The following is a 21,887-nucleotide window of genomic DNA, read 5'->3' as shown; positions in this document are numbered from 1 at the left end:
AGTATGAAATACACACTATCTGTACTATGAAATATACTTATCAAGGTCATGAAACATCTGTAGTATGAAATACACACTATCTGTACTATGAAATATACTTATCAAGGTCATGAAACATCTGTAGTATGAAATACACACTATCTGTACTATGAAATATACTTATCAAGGTCATGAAACATCTGTAGTATGAAATACACACTATCTGTACTATGAAATATACTTATCAAGGTCATGAAACATCTGTAGTATGAAATACACACTATCTGTACTATGAAATATACTTATCAAGGTCATGAAACATCTGTAGTATGAAATACACACTATCTGTACTATGAAATATACTTATCAAGGTCATGAAACATCTGTAGTATGAAATACACACTATCTGTACTATGAAATATACTTATCAAGGTCATGAAACATCTGTAGTATGAAATACACACTATCTGTACTATGAAATATACTTATCAAGGTCATGAAACATCTGTAGTATGAAATACACACTATCTGTACTATGAAATATACTTATCAAGGTCATGTCATGAAACATCTGTAGTATGAAAATACTTACACATATCTATGAAATATACTTATCAAGGTCATGAAACATCTGTAGTATGAAATACACACTATCTGTACTATGAAATATACTTATCAAGGTCATGAAACATCTGTAGTATGAAATACACACTATCTGTACTATGAAATATACTTATCAAGGTCATGAAACATCTGTAGTATGAAATACACACTATCTGTACTATGAAATATACTTATCAAGGTCATGAAACATCTGTAGTATGAAATACACACTATCTGTACTATGAAATATACTTATCAAGGTCATGAAACATCTGTAGTATGAAATACACACTATCTGTACTATGAAATATACTTATCAAGGTCATGAAACATCTGTAGTATGAAATACACACTATCTGTACTATGAAATATACTTATCAAGGTCATGAAACATCTGTAGTATGAAATACACACTATCTGTACTATGAAATATACTTATCAAGGTCATGAAACATCTGTATCTGTATGAAATACATGAAACATCTGTAGTATGAAATACACACTATCTGTACTATGAAATATACTTATCAAGGTCACTATCTGTACTATGAAATATACTTATCAAGGTCATGAAACATCTGTGTATGAAATACACACTATCTGTACTATGAAATATACTTATCAAGGTCATGAAACATCTGTATCTATGAAATATACTTATCAAGGTCATGAAACATCTGTAGTATGAAATACACACTATCTGTACTATGAAATATACTTATCAAGGTCATGAAACATCTGTAGTATGAAATACACACTATCTGTACTATGAAATATACTTATCAAGGTCATGAAACATCTGTAGTATGAAATACATGAAACAGTATGAAATATCTGTACTATGAAATATACTTATCAAGGTCATGAAACATCTGTAGTATGAAATACACACTATCTGTACTATGAAATATACTTATCAAGGTCATGAAACATCTGTAGTATGAAATACACACTATCTGTACTATGAAATATACTTATCAAGGTCATGAAACATCTGTAGTATGAAATACACACTATCTGTACTATGAAATATACTTATCAAGGTCATGAAACATCTGTAGTATGAAATACACACTATCTGTACTATGAAATATACTTATCAAGGTCATGAAACATCTGTAGTATGAAATGAAACACACACTATCTGTACTATGAAATATACTTATCAAGGTCATGAAACATCTGTAGTATGAAATACACACTATCTGTACTATGAAATATACTTATCAAGGTCATGAAACATCTGTAGTATGAAATACACACTATCTGTACTATGAAATATACTTATCAAGGTCATGAAACATCTGTAGTATGAAATACACACTATCTGTACTATGAAATATACTTATCAAGGTCATGAAACATCTGTAGTATGAAATACACACTATCTGTACTATGAAATATACTTATCAAGGTCATGAAACATCTGTAGTATGAAATACACACTATCTGTACTATGAAATATACTTATCAAGGTCATGAAACATCTGTAGTATGAAATACACACTATCTGTACTATGAAATATACTTATCAAGGTCATGAAACATCTGTAGTATGAAATACACACTATCTGTACTATGAAATATACTTATCAAGGTCATGAAACATCTGTAGTATGAAATACACACTATCTGTACTATGAAATATACTTATCAAGGTCATGAAACATCTGTAGTATGAAATACACACTATCTGTACTATGAAATATACTTATCAAGGTCATGAAACATCTGTAGTATGAAATACACACTATCTGTACTATGAAATATACTTATCAAGGTCATGAAACATCTGTAGTATGAAATACACACTATCTGTACTATGAAATATACTTATCAAGGTCATGAAACATCTGTAGTGAAACATGTATGAAATACACACTATCTGTACTATGAAATATACTTATCAAGGTCATGAAACATCTGTAGTATGAAATACACACTGTAGTATATCTGTACTATGAAATATACTTATCAAGGTCATGAAACATCTGTAGTATGAAATACACACTATCTGTACTATGAAATATACTTATCAAGGTCATGAAACATCTGTAGTATGAAATACACACTATCTGTACTATGAAATATACTTATCAAGTCATGTCTGTAGTATGAAATAACACTATCTGTAGTATGAAATATACTTATCAAGGTCATGAAACATCTGTAGTATGAAATATCTGTACTATGAAATATACTTATCAAGGTCATGAAACATCTGTAGTATGAAATACACACTATCTGTACTATGAAATATACTTATCAAGGTCATGAAACATCTGTAGTATGAAATATACTTACAGGTCATGAAACTATCTGTACTATGAAATATACTTATCAAGGTCATGAAACATCTGTAGTATGAAATACACACTATCTGTACTATGAAATATACTTATCAAGGTCATGAAACATCTGTAGTATGAAATACACACTATCTGTACTATGAAATATACTTATCAAGGTCATGAAACATCTGTAGTATGAAATACACACTATCTGTACTATGAAATATACTTATCAAGGTCATGAAACATCTGTAGTATGAAATACACACTATCTGTACTATGAAATATACTTATCAAGGTCATGAAACATCTGTAGTATGAAATACACACTATCTGTACTATGAAATATACTTATCAAGGTGAAACATCTGTAGTATGACAATATACTGTAGTATTATCAAGGTCATGAAACATCTGTAGTATGAAATACACACTATCTGTACTATGAAATATACTTATCAAGGTCATGAAACATCTGTAGTATGAAATACACACTATCTGTACTATGAAATATACTTATCAAGGTCATGAAACATCTGTAGTATGAAATACACACTATCTGTACTATGAAATATACTTATCAAGGTCATGAAACATCTGTAGTATGAAATACACACTATCTGTACTATGAAATATACTTATCAAGGTCATGAAACATCTGTAGTATGAAATACACACTATCTGTACTATGAAATATACTTATCAAGGTCATGAAACATCTGTAGTATGAAATACACACTATCTGTACTATGAAATATACTTATCAAGGTCATGAAACATCTGTAGTATGAAATACACACTATCTGTACTATGAAATATACTTATCAAGGTCATGAAACATCTGTGTAGTATGAAAATACACACATATCTGTACTATGAAATATACTTATCAAGGTCATGAAACATCTGTAGTATGAAATACACACTATCTGTACTATGAAATATACTTATCAAGGTCATGAAACATCTGTAGTATGAAATACACACTATCTGTACTATGAAATATACTTATCAAGGTCATGAAACATCTGTAGTATGAAATACACACTATCTGTACTATGAAATATACTTATCAAGGTCATGAAACATCTGTAGTATGAAATACACACTATCTGTACTATGAAATATACTTATCAAGGTCATGAAACATCTGTAGTATGAAATACACACTATCTGTACTATGAAATATACTTATCAAGGTCATGAAACATCTGTAGTATGAAATAGGTCATGAAACATCTGTAGTATGAAATATCTGTACTATGAAATATACTTATCAAGGTCATGAAACATCTGTAGTATGAAATACACACTATGAAATATCTGTACTATGAAATATACTTATCTTAGGTCATGAAACATCTGTAGTATGAAATACACACTATCTGTACTATGAAATATACTTATCAAGGTCATGAAACATCTGTAGTATGAAATACACACTATCTGTACTATGAAATATACTTATCAAGGTCATGAAACATCTGTAGTATGAAATATACTTACAGGTCATGAAACATCTGTACTATGAAATATACTTATCAAGGTCATGAAACATCTGTAGTATGAAATACACACTATCTGTACTATGAAATATACTTATCAAGGTCATGAAACATCTGTAGTATGAAATACACACTATCTGTACTATGAAATATACTTATCAAGGTCATGAAACATCTGTAGTATGAAATACACACTATCTGTACTATGAAATATACTTATCAAGGTCATGAAACATCTGTAGTATGAAATGAAATATACTTATCAAGGTCATGAAACATCTGTAGTATGAAATATCTATCTGTACTATGAAATATACTTATCAAGGTCATGAAACATCTGTAGTATGAAATACACACTATCTGTACTATGAAATATACTTATCAAGGTCATGAAACATCTGTAGTATGAAATACACACTATCTGTACTATGAAATATACTTATCAAGGTCATGAAACATCTGTGGTATGAAATACACACTATCTGTACTATGAAATATACTTATCAAGGTCATGAAACATCTGTAGTATGAAATACACACTATCTGTACTATGAAATATACTTATCAAGGTCATGAAACATCTGTAGTATGAAATACACACTATCTGTACTATGAAATATACTTATCAAGGTCATGAAACATCTGTAGTATGAAATACACACTATCTGTACTATGAAATATACTTATCAAGGTCATGAAACATCTGTAGTATGAAATACACACTATCTGTACTATGAAATATACTTATCAAGGTCATGAAACATCTGTAGTATGAAATACACACTATCTGTACTATGAAATATACTTATCAAGGTCATGAAACATCTGTAGTATGAAATACACACTATCTGTACTATGAAATATACTTATCAAGGTCATGAAACATCTGTGTATGTATGAAATACACAAGGTCTGAAACATCTGTAGTATGAAATACACCCTATCTGTACTATGAAATATACTTATCAAGGTCATGAAACATCTGTGGTATGAAATACACACTATCTGTACTATGAAATATACTTATCAAGGTCATGAAACATCTGTAGTATGAAATACACACTATCTGTACTATGAAATATACTTATCAAGGTCATGAAACATCTGTAGTATGAAATACACACTATCTGTACTATGAAATATACTTATCAAGGTCATGAAACATCTGTAGTATGAAATACACACACGTTCATCTGTACTATGAAATATACTTATCAAGGTCATGAAACATCTGTAGTATACATAAAGAACACACCAACAACTCTGACAACCTTATCAACACGTTAACTCTGTGTATACATAAAGAACACATCAACAACTCTAACAACCTTATCAACACGTTCACTCTGTGTATACATAAAGAACACATCAACAACTCTGACAACCTTATCAACACGTTCACTCTGTGTATATATAAAGAACACATCATCAACTCTAACAACCTTATCAACACGTTCACTCTGTGTATACATAAAGAACACATCAACAACTCTAAGAACATTATCAACACGTTCACTCTGTGTATATATAAAGAACACATCAACAACTCTGACAACCTTATCAACACGTTCACTCTGTGTATACATAAAGAACACACAATAACTCTAACAACCTTATCAACACGTTCACTCTGTGTATACATAAAGAACACATCAACAACTCTGACAACCTTATCAACACGTTCACTCTGTGTATACATAAAGAACATATCAACAACTCTAACAACCTTATCAACACGTTCACTCTGTGTATACATAAAGAACACATCAACAACTCTGACAACCTTATCAACACGTTCACTCTGTGTATACATAAAGAACATATCAACAACTCTAACAACCTTATCAACAGGTTCATTCTGTGTATATATAATGAACACATCATCAACTCTAACAACCTTATCAACACGTTCACTCTGTGTATACATAAAGAACACATCAACAACTCTGACAACCTTATCAACACGTTCACTCTGTGTATACATAAAGAACATATCAACAACTCTAACAACCTTATCAACAGGTTCATTCTGTGTATATATAATGAACACATCATCAACTCTAACAACCTTATCAACACGTTCACTCTGTGTATATATATAGAACACATCAACAACTCTGACAAACTTATCAACACATTAACTCTGTGTATACTTACTGTAACTGTAACAAATAAACAGAAGAAGACGAACGTGGCTGTAGCAACAACAATGACAGCGATGATCCATTGTGGAATTAGGGACTTTTTGATGGTTCCTGTCCTTTGTTTCTTTCTTGTAATTGTCAACACTGGAAAGAAGAAATACCAGTTGTTATTTGTGACACTTGTTAATTGATGGCTATTAGAACAATAATGAATAAGAATAGGAAATGATTTTGTTTCTTGCTAACCCTACAGTTGCCCGAAGGATTAGCTGTGCTAAGCACAAAAGTATATTGTATTTACTAATATTGAAGATTTCATAGATGGATTGTGTTTTTGTTTCTCAGATAATCTTCCGAAAGTACGGTACGCGTTATAGAAATAGAACAATAACTATTTATTTATTAACTGTTAGTGGTGTACAAAATATTTGTTACCAAATCGGTGTAGTTGCTGAAAGATTACTCTTTCAAACACAGGATTTATAAAATATTACAGAAGAGTTATAATCGTAATCAGCGAAATATGTAAATCCACTTGTCTGAGGCTTAATAATAGGTAAGCCTTTTAAGTACGTCCTGTATTTAATAAATACACAGATAAACTAAACTTACTTATGTACCTTGTTTACATTAATTTAGTTGTGGTTAAGCTTTCTCGTATTTACTATTATCAACAGATAAACATGTAACTGTATTCTACTTCTTAAAGTTAGACTTTTTACAACTTTGATTAGCTTTTACCTTACTAAGGTGCATTTGCGTTCTCAGAGAGACAAAAATTGAATATTATTTTAAGCGACTTTAAATTATTTCGGGGCACACAAAGTCTTTAAAATTTCGGACAAAACTTAATGTTGAGAAAAGCTACCGTTAACCACACTTTACATTGTATTCCATTACCACCATTGAGTTGGATGACTATGATTACAGCTGCTGTCCGACATGTAATAATTTCTGTAAAGAATGTCGTGTTCATACTTGATAAATCTTAACAAACACTTGCAGATGTCCACTTCTTCCACCAACGCCATGTTTAGGCAACCATCTAGTCCATTAAAATCATGTTTAGGCATCCATCTATTCCATTAACACCGTGTTTAAACATCCATCTCTTCCATTAAAATCATGTTTAGACATTCATCTCTTCCATTAAAATCATGTTTAGGCATCCAGCTATTTTATTAACACCATGTTTAGACATCCACTTATTCCATCTACATCATGTTTAAGTAGAAGAAGAGCACAAGGACTAATCAACTATGACTCCAGTTTTTTGTCATTATCCTCCAAAATAGTGAAGGACTAATCAACTATGACTCCAGTTTCTTGTCATTATCCTCCAAAATAGTGGAACAGGAATGTTGGCGGCCTTTTTCAACTTGAAATCTTTTATTATTATTATTGTAAACAAGATGTGGTGGCTATTTGTACCAGGATACTTTCTTTATTAACTAAAACCTCGATGATGGCATCTGTGATTGATGAACGGTTGTGGAATACGTTTTGCTCTGTTTTGTGAGTTTTTCTTTGGCTGTTTATCGTTTACTGGTCTGAACATATAAACATCTCTCTCCAGGATATTCTTTTATTTAACGTCTGTACAACCTTAAGATCATAGTGGTGGCATTCTTTTGTCGATTGGTTGTAAATTCGCAGAGAAATAAATATGTATGCGTGCTATGTATTTCATGGGTAATGTTATGACTTCCAACTGATGAACAGACCTTCGATGTTGTGGTTTTTGTAAGTTGTTTTTCCTTAAGCAACCAGAAACAGATTTTCCTCAATTAAACTGGTTAAGCGGTATTCGTGAAATATTGTTGAAAGGAAATAAAAGTTTGTGTTGAGAGTTTGGAGTTTGGAATAAAAGGTGTGACATCATCAGAACCGATTTGTTTGTTTGTTTTGAATTTCGAGCAAGGCCACTCAAGGGCTATCTGCGCTAGCCGTCCCTAATTTAGCAGTGTAAGATGACAGGGAAGGCAGCTAGTCATCACCACCCTTCGCTAACTCTTGGGTTACCCTTTTACCAACTAATATTGGGATTGACTGTAACATTATAACGCCTCCACGGCTGAAAGGGAAGGCATGTTTAGTGTGACGGGAAATTGAACCCGTGACCCTCAGATTACGAGTCGAGTGCCTTAATCACCTGGCTCATCAGAACCGAAATGGAACTTGATCTTTACGACGAGAAACCCACATGAAGTAAAAATGTATCTCTGAACGGCTGGTATGGGTATTAACAATTCTATTATTAGAGCAGAGAACATTGTTTGAAGATGACATAGGAAGTTCAAATTTGAACAGTGTGGCGCTTGTTCTTTGGACTTCGTACTAGATTGAAATCCATGTTGTGATTGAGGTTTAGAGGTAGATGATTGAAGTGAAAGGTTCTGGTTTTTATTGTTTTTGGGAAGACACGAGAATTAGTCACAAGTTTCAAAAAACATACCTGAAATAGCTATAGAACATTTTACCGTTTCCAAAGAATTTCGTGTTCCATGCACACTTCAGAAGCAATCTATGTTTATATATGATTTTCTTCAATACATTAAAAACAATGTTACTTATGATTCACTTATGGTGAATAACTGAAATTTCAAAGACTGTACACAGAAGTTCACCGCGATAAAAAACAGGTTTTGATTTATCGCCTTGCTTTTGTCCAGAAGTAAAATATGCCCCATTTTTGGAAGACAAGGAAAAAGAATTATACTTATAAACTGATGTTTAGCACACACCATCCTACAATGTCCTGATATCTAACACCTAACTATGAGATACTTTATACACTGATGTTCAGAACACAACAACCTAAAATGTCCTTATATCTAACATCAAACCATAAGATACTTTATACATTGATGTTTAGAACACAACAACCTACAATGTCCTTATATGTAACACCTAACCATAAGATACTTTATACATTGATGTTTAGAACTCAACAATCTACAATGTCCTTATATTTAACATCAAACCATAAGATACTTTATACATTGATGTTTAGAACACAACAACCTACAATGAACTTATACCTAACACCTAACCATAATATACTTTATACATTGATGTTTAGAACACAACAACCTACAAATTCCTTATATGTAACACCTAAATAACACCTAACCATAAGATACTTTATACACTGATGTTTAGCACACAACAACCTATAATGTCCTTATATCAAACACCTAACGTTAAGATACTTTATACATTGATGTTTAGCACACAACAACCTACAATGTCCTTATATCTAACACCTAACGTCAAGATACTTTATACACTGATGTTTTAGCACACAACAACCTACAATGTCCTATATATCTAACATCAAACCATAAGATGCTTTATACATTGATGTTTAGAACACAACAACCTACAATGTCCTTATATGTAACACCTAACCATAAGATACTTTATACACTGATGTTTAGCACACAACAACCTACAATGTCCTTATATCTAACACCTAACGTTAAGATACTTTATACATTGATGTTTAGCACACAACAACCTACAATGAACTTATACCTAACACCTAACCATAAGATACTTTATACATTGATGTTTAGAACACAACAACCTACAATGTCCTTATATCTAACACCTAACGTTAAGATACTTTATACATTGATGTTTAGCACACAACAACCTACAATGTCCTTATATCTAACACCTAACGTTAAGATACTTTATACATTGATGTTTAGCACACAACAACCTACAATGAACTTATACCTAACACCTAACCATTAGATACTTTATACATTGATGTTTAGAACACAACAACCTACAATGTCCTTATATGTAATACTTAACCATAAGATACTTTATACACTGATGTTTAGCACACAACAACTTATAATGTCCTTATATCAAACACCTAACGTTAAGATATTTATTTTACCTTTAAAGTTGGTGAACCAGGGGTCAACGCTATAATTTCCAAGTGTGTCATTCGTTCCTAGCCCAGCGTTAAAAGCGTCTGACAAAAGCCTGGCATCATCATTGGTTCGTGCTTGTTTCAGTTCCACGCAAAATTCAACCACTACACCACCTGGACTAAATAAATCCGGAGATAAAAATACAAAGTTTATTTTGTAAAATGCAGAGCTGTTTATTCAAATCATAATATAGTATTTAGGAAAAGAAATTTTTTATTTGTTTGTTTTTGGAATTTCGCACAAAGCTACTCGAGGGCTATCTGCGCTAGCCGTCCCTAATTTAGCAGTGTAAGACTAGAGGAAAGGCAGCTAGTCATCACCACCCACCGCCAACTCTTGGGCTACTCTTTTACCAACGAATAGTGGGATTGACCGTCACATTATACACCACCACGGCTGGGAGGGCGAGCATGTTTAGCGCGACGCGGGCGCGAACCCGTGACCCTCAGATTACGAGTCGCACGCCTTACGCGCTTGGCCATGCCAGGCCAGGAAAAGAAATAAACAACAAAAGTGCAATACATATATCAACAAGGAATGGTGATCATTCACCCTTATTAAATAATTCTATTATTAACAATAGGAACGGTGGTCATTCATCCTTAATTATATAGTTCTATAATTAACAAAAAGGAACGGTGATCATTCATCCTTTAATTAAATAATTTTATAATTAAGCAGAAGGAATGGTGATCATTCATTCTTTAATTAAATAATTCTATAATTAAGCAGAAGGAATGGTGATCATTCATTCTTTAATTAAATAATTCTATAATTAACAAAGAGGAACGGAGATCATTCATATTTAATTAAATAATTCTATAATTAACAAGAAGGAATAGATGATAATTCATACTTAGTTAAATAAGTACATACATAACAAGAAAGAACGGTGATTGTTCCTTCTTTGTTAAATTACTCAACAAATGACAACAAGGAACTGTTATCTCTTCACTCCTTGTACAGATGGTTTAGATCCACGTCGGCCCGGCATGGCCGAGCGCGTTAAGGCATGCGCTCGTAATCTGAGGGTCGCCGGTTCCCATCCGAGTCGCGCTAAACATGCTCGCCCTCCCAGCCGTGGGCGCGTTATAATGTGACGGTCAATCCCACTTTTCGTTGGTAAAAGAGTAGCCCAAGAGTTGGCGGTGGGTGGTGATGACTAGCTGCCTTCCCTCTAGTCTTACACTGCAAAATTAGGGACGGCTAGCACAGATAGCCCTCGAGTAGCTTTGTGCGAAAATTCAAAACAAACAAACAGATCCACGTCCCGAAAGCACCAGAGAAACGAACTGAGATTGGAACAGGTTGTGATATCGATTTAACTTAGAGATCTTTACTTAATATTCGTTGTTCAAATTCAAGTTTCACAGAAAGCATCTCAGCTATTTTACTTTCGAAGTTAAAGTCGGATTTAATCAGTTACTATAATTTGTAATTAATTTATTTTAATCGCTATTAAATTAAATTGGTTAAAAGCCCATTTTTTCCATACAATAACTTACTGGTAACTTGCCAAAATCTTTTATTAATGAAAATGATGTCATTGTATTATCCGTCTTTGTCAACATGTTTGACAGAGCCGCAGTGACGTTAGTGGACGTAAAAGTTCATTTAATCTGCTAGGAGGAAATTCTAAATGAAATCTTGAAGCGAGTTTGTTACTAACTTGTCAAATGGACGCTAGCTACCAGAAGACAGCTAAACTATACGTTAGCTATTCAACAAAAAATTGTTAACCGAACACCACACAAGACAGATCTTTAATTAATCACATGATTTTATTCTTTATATCACCATAGTAACTTGGATTAATTGTTCGGTTTTGTTCTGTGATGTAACTTGGATTAATTTTTCGGTTTTGTTGTGTGATGTAACTTGGATTAATTGTTCGGTTTTGCTGTGTGATGGTGCTCAATAAGTAAAATATATAAAAATAGTTTACCACAAACCTTTAGTCATAGAAATACGATTAGCTTATAAAAGGTATAAAACCTAATAAACTACTGTTGTAGATCTGGCAAGTTTTTATTTTAAACTTTTAGTGCAGAGCTACACAATGGGTCATCTACGCTAAGCATATGTTGGAGAATCGAACCAGAGATTATAGCGTAAAATTACCTCTGACTAGCCGTGGACCAAAAAAGTTTAATATCAAAACGTTTGAACATATTTTGGAGTGTGAGAATCGAAACGGTAGCAGCACTTGTTTCGTAGAATAAATAATATGTGTAATATAGAGAACGATGTTTACATGAGAGTTTGTCATCAACCTATATCTCGCTTTTAAATCTATTTAAACCAGAAAGTAAGTAAACAAAAGTGAGATAAAAAATGACCATAAGTTCAGAAGAAAGCACAGTTGAGTTAGGCTTAACAATTTCAGAAATATTAAATTAGGTTTTATAACATTTTAAATTTCTCCATCTCCTCAGGAAACCTTCGAAAATGCCACCCAGAGGCAGGGCGCAAGACCGCTAAATCCGGGTTTCGAAACCTTTGATGGGCAGAGCACAGATAGCCCACTGTGTAGCTTTGTGCGTAATTCCAAACACTCCAATTCATATTCATAAAAACATTACGTCATTAGATTATGATGATGGCTGAAGATGACAAGATGCCCGTCTGATGTGGATTAACAATAATTACCCGAATCTGATGATTATAACATCAACCAAACGATCTGACAACGAAGTATGTAGAAGAATATTTTTGATCTGAAAAGAAAAGAACAAATAAAATATTAGCAGCAATAAGACACAGTCCGTTACATCTCAGTAGGTTTACAATCACAATATGATTAAATATATTATTTCATCATCTTAAACACGTGTTATTTATTCATGGAAGGTGGTGGTTAAAGCGCTCGACACGCAATCAGAGGGTCGCAGGTTCGAATCCTCACCACACAAAACAATCTCACCCTTTCAGCCGTTGGGGTGTTATAATGTGACGGTCAATCTTACTATTCGTTGGTAAAAGAGCGAAGGTGGGTTGTGCTGAATAGTTGCCTTCTCTCTAGATTTACACTTCTGAAATAGGGAGGGCTAGCGCAGATAGCCCTCGTGTAGCTTTGTGCGAAACTCTAACCAAACAAATCATCTTTTTGCTTAATTTTTCATCATTTACAACAAACCGATACCTTGTTATGAAACCCTGAAATAATCACAATACACATTTAACTTGTTATGAATGCCAAAAATAATAAAAATAAACAGTTAACTTGTTATGAAGGCCAGAAATAATCGAAATAAATAGATAACTTGTAATGAAGGACACAAATAATCACAGTAAATAGTTACCTTTCTTATGAAGACCAGAAATAATCACAATACACAGTTAACGTGTTATAAAAGCCAGAAATAATCATAATACACAGTTAAATTGTTATGTATGTCAGAAATAATCACAATAAATAGTTAACTTGTGATGAAGGCCAGAAATAATCACAATAAACATTTAATTTCTTATGAATGCAAGAAATAATCACAATACACAGTTAACTTGTTATGAAAGACATAAATAGTCATAATACACAGTTAACGTGTTTTGCATGCCAGAAAAAAACACAATAAATACTTTATTTCTTATGAAGACGAGAAATAATCACAATAAGCAGATAACTTGTTATGAAGGCGAAAAATAATTACAATAAACAATAAACTTGTTATGAAAGCGAAGAATAATCGCGATAAACAGTTAACTTGTTATCAAGGCCAAAACACATTTCAATAAATACTTAACTTGTTATGAATAACAAAAATAATCGAAATAAATAGTAAAATTGTTACGAAGGCCAGAAATGATCAAAATACACAGTTAACTTGTTATTAAGGTCTGAAATAATCTCAATAAATAGTTAAATTGTTATGAAAGCCAGAGATAATCTCAATAAATAGTTAACTAGTTATCAAGGCCATAAATAACCTCAATAAATAGTTTACTTGTTATGAAGACAATACATAATCGAAATAAATAGTTAAGTTGTTATAAACGCCAAAAAAAACAAAAAACAGTTAACTTGATATGAAGGACAGAAATGATCACCATACACATATAACTACTTATGAAGGCCAGAAATAATCACAATAAATAGTTAACTTGTTATGATGGCCAAAATAAAATACAATTTAGAGTTAACTTGCTATGAAGCCGAAAAATAATCACAATACACAGTTAACTGGTTATTAAAGTTAGAAATAATCGTAATAAATAGTTAACATGTTATGAAAGCCAGAAATAGTAACAATACACAGTTATCTTGTGATGAAATTCAGAAATGATCACAGTACACAGTTAATTTGTTAAGAATGTAAGAAATAACCACAGTAAATAGTTAATTTGTCATGAAGGCCAGAGATAATGACAATACACATTTAACTTGTTATGAAGGCCAAAAGTAATTAGTTAACTTGCTTTAAAAGCCATAAATATTCACAATACACAGTTATCTTGTTATGAAAGCAAGAAATAATCACAATACACAATTAATTTGTTATAAAGGCCAGAAATCATCTCAATAAATAATTAACTAGTTATCAAGACCAGAAATAACCTTAATAAATAGTTTACTTGTTATGAAGACAAGAAATAATCGAAATAAATAGCTAAATTTTTATAAAAGCCAAAAAATCAAACCAAACAGTTAACTTGTTATCAATGCCAGATATAATCACAATAAAGAGTTAACTTGTCATAAAGGCCAGAAATAATTACAATAAACAGTTAACTTTTTATCAAGGTGAGAAGAAATTACAATACACAGATAACTTGTTATGAAAGCGAAAAATAATCACAATACACAGTAAACTTGTTATGAAAGAGAAGAATAATCGCGATAAACAGTTAATTGTTATCAATGTCAAAAATAATTTCAATGAATAGTTAACTTGTTATGAATTCCAGAAATAATCGAAATAAATAGTAAACTTGTTATGAAGGCCAGAAATGATCGCTATACACAATTAACTTTTTATGAAGGCGAGAAATAATCACAATACACAGTTATCTTGTTATGAGAGCAAGAAATAATCATAATACACAGTTAAATTGTTATGTTTCTAAGATATAATCACAATAAATAGTTAACTTGTGATGAAGGCCAGAAATAATCAAAATAAACAATTAAACTGTTATGAATGCAAGAAATAATCACATTACACAGTTAAAATGTTATGAAAGACAAAATAATCATAATAAATAATTAACTGTTATGTATGCCAGAAATTAACACAATGAATAATTATATTGTTATTTAGACCAGAAATAATCACAATAAACAGTTAAATTGTTATGGAGACGAGATATAATAACAACACACAGTTAACTTGTTATGAAAGTCAGAAATAATCACAATAAATATTCAACTTGTTATAAAGACAAGAAATAATCAAAATAAATACTTATCTCGTTATGAAGGCAAAAATAATCTCAATACACAGTTAACTTGTTATGAAGGACAAAAATAATCACAATAAATAGTTAACTTGTTACGAAAAACAGAAATAATCCCAATAAATAGTTAAGTCTTTATGATGGCCAAAGATGATCAAAATAAATAGTTAACTTTTGATAAAGGCTAGAAATTTTCACAATACACAGTTAACTTGCTATTAAGGCCAGAAATGATCTCAATAAATAGTTTACTTGTTATGAAGACAAGAAATAAACGAAATAAATAGTTATCTTGTTATGAAGGCCAAAATAATATCAACACATAGTTAACGTGCTACGAAGGACAGAAATGATCACAATACACAGATAACTTCTTAAAAAGGCCGGAAAGAATGACAATAAATAGTTAACATGTTATGAATGCCAGAAAAAAATCACAATAACTTGTTAACTTCTAATGAATGCCAGAAATAATCATAAAACACAGTTATATTGTTATGAAAGTCAGAAATAATGACAATACACAGTTAACCTTGTATAAATGCCAGAAATAATCAGATTAAATAGTTAACTTATTTTAAAGGCCAGAAATGATCATAATGAACAGTTAATTTGTTATGAAAGCGAGAAATAATTATAATACACAGATTTCTTGTTATGAAAGCAAGAAATGATCACAATACACAGATAACTTGTTAAGAAGACCCATAATAATGTCAATAAATATTTAACTTGTTATAAAGTCCAGAAATAATCTCAATAAATAGTTAATTTGCTATAAAGACAAGAAATAATCGAAATAAATAGTTATCTTGTTATGAAGGCCAAAAATAATCCAATACACAGTTAACTTGTTATGAAGTCCAGAAAGAATCACAAAAAATAGTTAACTTGTCATAAAGGCCAAAAATATTCACAATAAATAGTTAACTCTATATGATGGCCAAGGATGAAAAAAAAAATGTTAACTTTTTTATGAAGGCCAGAAATATTCACAATACACAGATAACTTGTTATGAAAGCAAGAGATTATCACAATACACATTTAACGTGTTATGAAGCCAGAAATAATTATAATAATTAGGTAAATTGTTTTAAGAACCATGAATATTCACAATACAGAGTTATCTTGTTATAAAGACAAGAAATAATCGAAATAAATAGTTATCTTGTTGTGAAGGCCAAAAATAATCTCAATACACAGTTAACTAATTATGAAGGACAGAAATAATCACAATAAATAGTTAACTCTTTATGATGGCCAAGGATGATCAAAATAAAAAGTTAACTTTTTATGAAGGCCAGAAATATTCACAATACACAGATAACTTGTTATGAAAGCAAGTGATTATCACAATACACATTTAACGTGTTATGAAGCCAGAAATAATTAAAATAATTAGATAACTTGTTTTAGGAACCATTAATATTCACATTACACAGTTATCTTGTTATGAAAGCAAGAAATAATCACAAGACACATTTAACTTGTTATGAAAGTGAGAAATTATGACAATACACAGGTAACTTTTATAAAGTGAAGAATAATCGCGATAAACAGTTAACTTGTTATCAATGCCAAAAAATAATTTCAATGAATATTTATCTTGTTATGAATTGCAGAAGTAATTGAAATAAATAGTAAACTTGTTATGAAGGCCAAAAATAATCACAATACACAGTTAACTTCTTATGAAGACGAGAAATAATCACAATACACAGTCAACTTGTTATTAAAGTCTGAAATAATCACAATACAAAGTAAATTTGTTATAAAAGAGAAGAATAATCGCGATAAACAGTGAACTTGTTATCAATGCCAAAAATAATTTCAATGAACAGTTGACTTGTTATGAATTCCAGAAATGATCGAAATCAATAGTAAACTTGTTATGAAGGCCAGAAATGATCGCTATGCACAATTAAAGTTTTATGAAGGACAGAAATAATCACAATACACAGTTAACTTCTAATGAATACCAGAAATAATCACAATAAATAGTTAACTTGTAATGATAACCAGAAATAATCACTGTAAATATTTAAGTTGTTATGAAGGCCAAGAATAATCACAATACACAGTTAATATTGTTATGAAGGCGAGAAATAATCATATTTCACAGTTACTTTGTTGTTAAAGTCAGAAATACTCTCAATAAATAGTTATCTTGTTATGAAGGCCAGAAATAATCGCAATATACAATTAACTTGTAATGAAAGTCAGAAATAATCACAATACACAGTAACCTTGTTTTAAATGCCAGAAATAATCACAAGAAACAGGTAATTTTTTATGAACGACAAAATTATTCACAATACACAGATAACTTGTTGTGAAAGAAAGAGATAATCACAATATACATTTAACTTGTTATGAAGCCAAAAATAATTAAAATAATTAGTTAACTTGTTTTAAGAACCATGAATATTCACAATACAGAGTTTTCTTGTCATGAAAGCATGAAATAATCCCAATACACATTCCACTTGTTATGAAAGTGATAAATTATCACAATACCCAGGTATCGTGTTATGAAAGAGAAGAATAATCGCGATAAAAAGTTAACTTGTTATCAATGCCAAAAAAAATTTAAATGAATATTTAACTTGTTATAAATTCCAGAAATAATCGAAATAAATAATAAACTTGTTATGAATGCCAGAAATGAGCGCTATACACAGTTAACTTTTTATGAAGGACAGAAATGACCACAATGAATAGTCAAATCCTTATGAATGCCAGAAAGAATCACAATAAATAGTTAATTTGTAATGAATGTCAGAAATAATCACTACAATTCGTGAAGTTGTTATGAAGGCCAAAAATAGTCACAATACACAGTTATCTTGCTATTAAAGTCAAAAATAATCACATTACACAGTTAACTTGTTACAAATGCCAGAAATAATCACAGTAAATAGTTAACTTGTCATAAAGGCCAGAAATAATCTCAATAAATAGTTAACTTGTTATAAAGACAAGAAATACTCTCAATAAATAGTTAACTTGTGATGAAAACCAAAAATAATCACAATAAATAGTTAAGTCTTTATTATGGCCAAGGATGTTCAAAATAAACAGTCAACTTTTGATGAAGGCCAGAAATATTCACAATACACAGACAACTTTTTATGAAAGCAAGAGATAATCACAATATACATTTAACTTGTTATGAAGGCCAGAAATAATTAAAATAATTAGATAACTTGTTTTAAAATCATAAATATTCACAATACACAGATATTTTGTTATGAAAGCAAAAAATAGTCACAATACACAGTTAATTAGTTACGAAAACCCAAAATAATGTCAATAAATAGTTAACTTGTTATGAAAGACAGAAATAATCACAATAAATATTTAACTTGTTATAAAGTCCAGAAATAAATATTTAACTTGTTATAAAGTCCAGAAATACTCTCAATGAATAGTTAACTTGCTATAAAGACAAGAAATAATCGAAATAAATAGTTATCTTGTTATGAAGGCCAAAAATAATCCAATACACAGTTAACTTGTTATGAAGTCCAGAATTAATCACAAAAATAGTTAACTTGTCATAAAGGCCAAAAATATTCACAATAAATAGTTAACTCTTTATGATGGCCAAGGATGATAAAAAAAAAGTTAAATTTTTTATGAAGGCCATAAATATTCACAATAAACAGATAACTTGTTATGAAAGCAAGTGATTATCACAATACACATTTAACGTGTTATGAAGCCAGAAATAATTAAAATAATTAGTTAATTTGTTTGAGGAACCATTAATATTCACATTACACAGTTATCTTGTTATGAAAGCAAGAAATAATCACAAGACACATTTAACTTGTTATGAAAGTGTGAAATTATGACAATACACAGGTAACTTGTTATGAAAGAGAAGAGTAATCGCGATAAACAGTAAACTTGTTATCAATGCCAAACATAATTTCAATGAATATTTAACTTGTTATGAATTTCAGAAATAATCGAAATAAATAGTAAACTTGTTATGAATGCCAGAAATGAGCGCCATACACTGCTAACTTTTTATGAAGGACAGAAATGACAACAATGAATAGTCAACTCCTTATGAAGGCCAGAAAGAATCACAATAAATAGTTAATTTGTAATGAATGCCAGAAATAATCACTACAATTCGTGAAGTTGTTATGAAGGCCAAAAATTATCACAATACACAGTCAACTTGTTATGAAGGCGAGAAAAAATCACAATACACAGTAACATTGTTATAAATGCCAGAAATAATCACAATAAATAGTTAACATTTTATGAACGACAGAATAATTCACAATACACAGATAAATTGTTATGAAAGCAAGAAATAATCACAATAAATAGTTAACTTTTTATGAACGACAGAATAATTCACAATACACAGATAACTTGTTATGAAAGCAAGATAATAATCAAAATACACAGTAAATTTGTTACAAAGGCCCAAAATAATGTCAATAAATAGTTAACATGTTATGAAGTCCAGAAATAATCTCAATAAATATTCAACTTGCTATAAAGACAAGAAATAATCGAAATAAATGCTTATCTCGTTATGAAGGCCAAAAATAATTTCAATACACAGTTAACTTGTTATGAAGGACAGAAATAATCACAATAAATAGTTAACTTGTTATGAAGATCAGAAATAATCAATATAAATAGTTAACTTTTGATAAAGACTAGAAATTTTCACAACACACAGTTAACTTGCTATTAAGGCCAGAAATAATCTCAATAAATAGTTTACTTGTTATGAAGACAAGAAATAATCGAAATAAATAGTTATCTTGTTATGAAGCCCAAAATAATCTCAATACACAGTTAACGTGCTACGAAGGACAGAAATGATCACAAAACACAGTTATCTTGTTATGAAAGTCAGAAATAATGACAATACACAGTTAACCTTTTATAACTACTAGAAATAATCAGATTAAATAGTTAACTTATCTTAAAGGCCACAAATGATCATAATAAACAGTTAATTTGTTATGAAAGCAAGAAATAATTACAATACACAGATTATTTGTTATGAAAGCAAGAAATGATCACAATACACAGATAACTTGTTAAGAAGGCCAGAAATGATCACAATAAATAATTAATTTGTAATGAATGCCAGAAATAATCACAATAAATACTTCACTTGATATGAAGGAGCAAAATTATCAAAATATACAATTAAGTTGTTATGATGGCCAGAAAATATTACAATAAATAGTTAACTTGTTATGAAGGCCAGAAATGTTTACAATTCACAGTTAACTTGTTATGAAAGCCAAGAATAATCGCGATAAACAATTAACTTGTTATCAAGGTCAAAAATAATTTTAATAAATAGTTAACTTGTTATGAATTCCATAAATAATTCAAAAAATAATAAACTTGTTATAAAGAACAGAAATGATCACTATGCACAGTTGCATTGTATGAAAGCTCCCAATAATCACAATACACAGTTAATTTGTCATGAAGACGAAATATTATCACAAAACACAGCTAATTTGTTATTAAAGTCAGAAATACCCTCAATTAATAGTTATCTTGTAATGAAGGCCAGAAAGAATCACAATAAATAGTTAACATGTGATGAATGACAGAAATAATCACTATAAATCGTGAAGTTGTTATGAAGGCCAAGAATAATCACAATACACAGTTAATTTTGTTATGAAGGCGAGAAATCATCATATTTCACAGTTACTTTGTTGTTAAAGTCAGAAATACTCTCAATAAATAGTTATCTTGTTATGAAGGCCAGAAATAATCGCAATATACAATTAACTTGTAATGAAAGTCAGAAATAATCACAATACACAGTAACCTTGTTTTAAATGCCAGAAATAATCACAAGAAACAGGTAATTTTTTATGAACGACAAAATTATTCACAATACACAGATAACTTGTTGTGAAAGAAAGACATAATCACAATATACATTTAACTTGTTATGAAGCCAAAAATAATTAAAATAATTAGTTAACTTGTTTTAAGAACCATGAATATTCACAATA

The 21,887-nt window shown here is 30.4% G+C and overlaps 1 protein-coding gene across 1 annotated transcript in view; it reads right to left on the bottom strand.

Moving 5' to 3' along the window:
* LOC143237570 (uncharacterized) overlaps window positions 1–21,887 on the bottom strand; it is a 41,404-nt gene that overhangs the window by 13,258 nt on the left and 6,259 nt on the right. Inside the window, exons 2-4 of the mRNA XM_076476975.1 lie at window positions 13,122–13,189; window positions 10,436–10,590; window positions 6,536–6,666 (exon numbers count right to left, since the gene is read on the bottom strand). Coding sequence (XP_076333090.1) covers window positions 6,536–6,666; window positions 10,436–10,590; window positions 13,122–13,189 — 354 coding nt within the window. The remainder of the gene's footprint in view (window positions 1–6,535; window positions 6,667–10,435; window positions 10,591–13,121; window positions 13,190–21,887) is intronic.

The sequence above is a fragment of the Tachypleus tridentatus genome, chromosome 13 (assembly GCF_004210375.1).
Source record: "Tachypleus tridentatus isolate NWPU-2018 chromosome 13, ASM421037v1, whole genome shotgun sequence".
NCBI classification, from domain to species: Eukaryota; Metazoa; Arthropoda; class Merostomata; order Xiphosura; family Limulidae; genus Tachypleus; species Tachypleus tridentatus.
The sequence above is the reverse complement of the archived record's forward strand: the minus strand, read 5'-3'. Positions and strand labels throughout refer to the sequence as shown.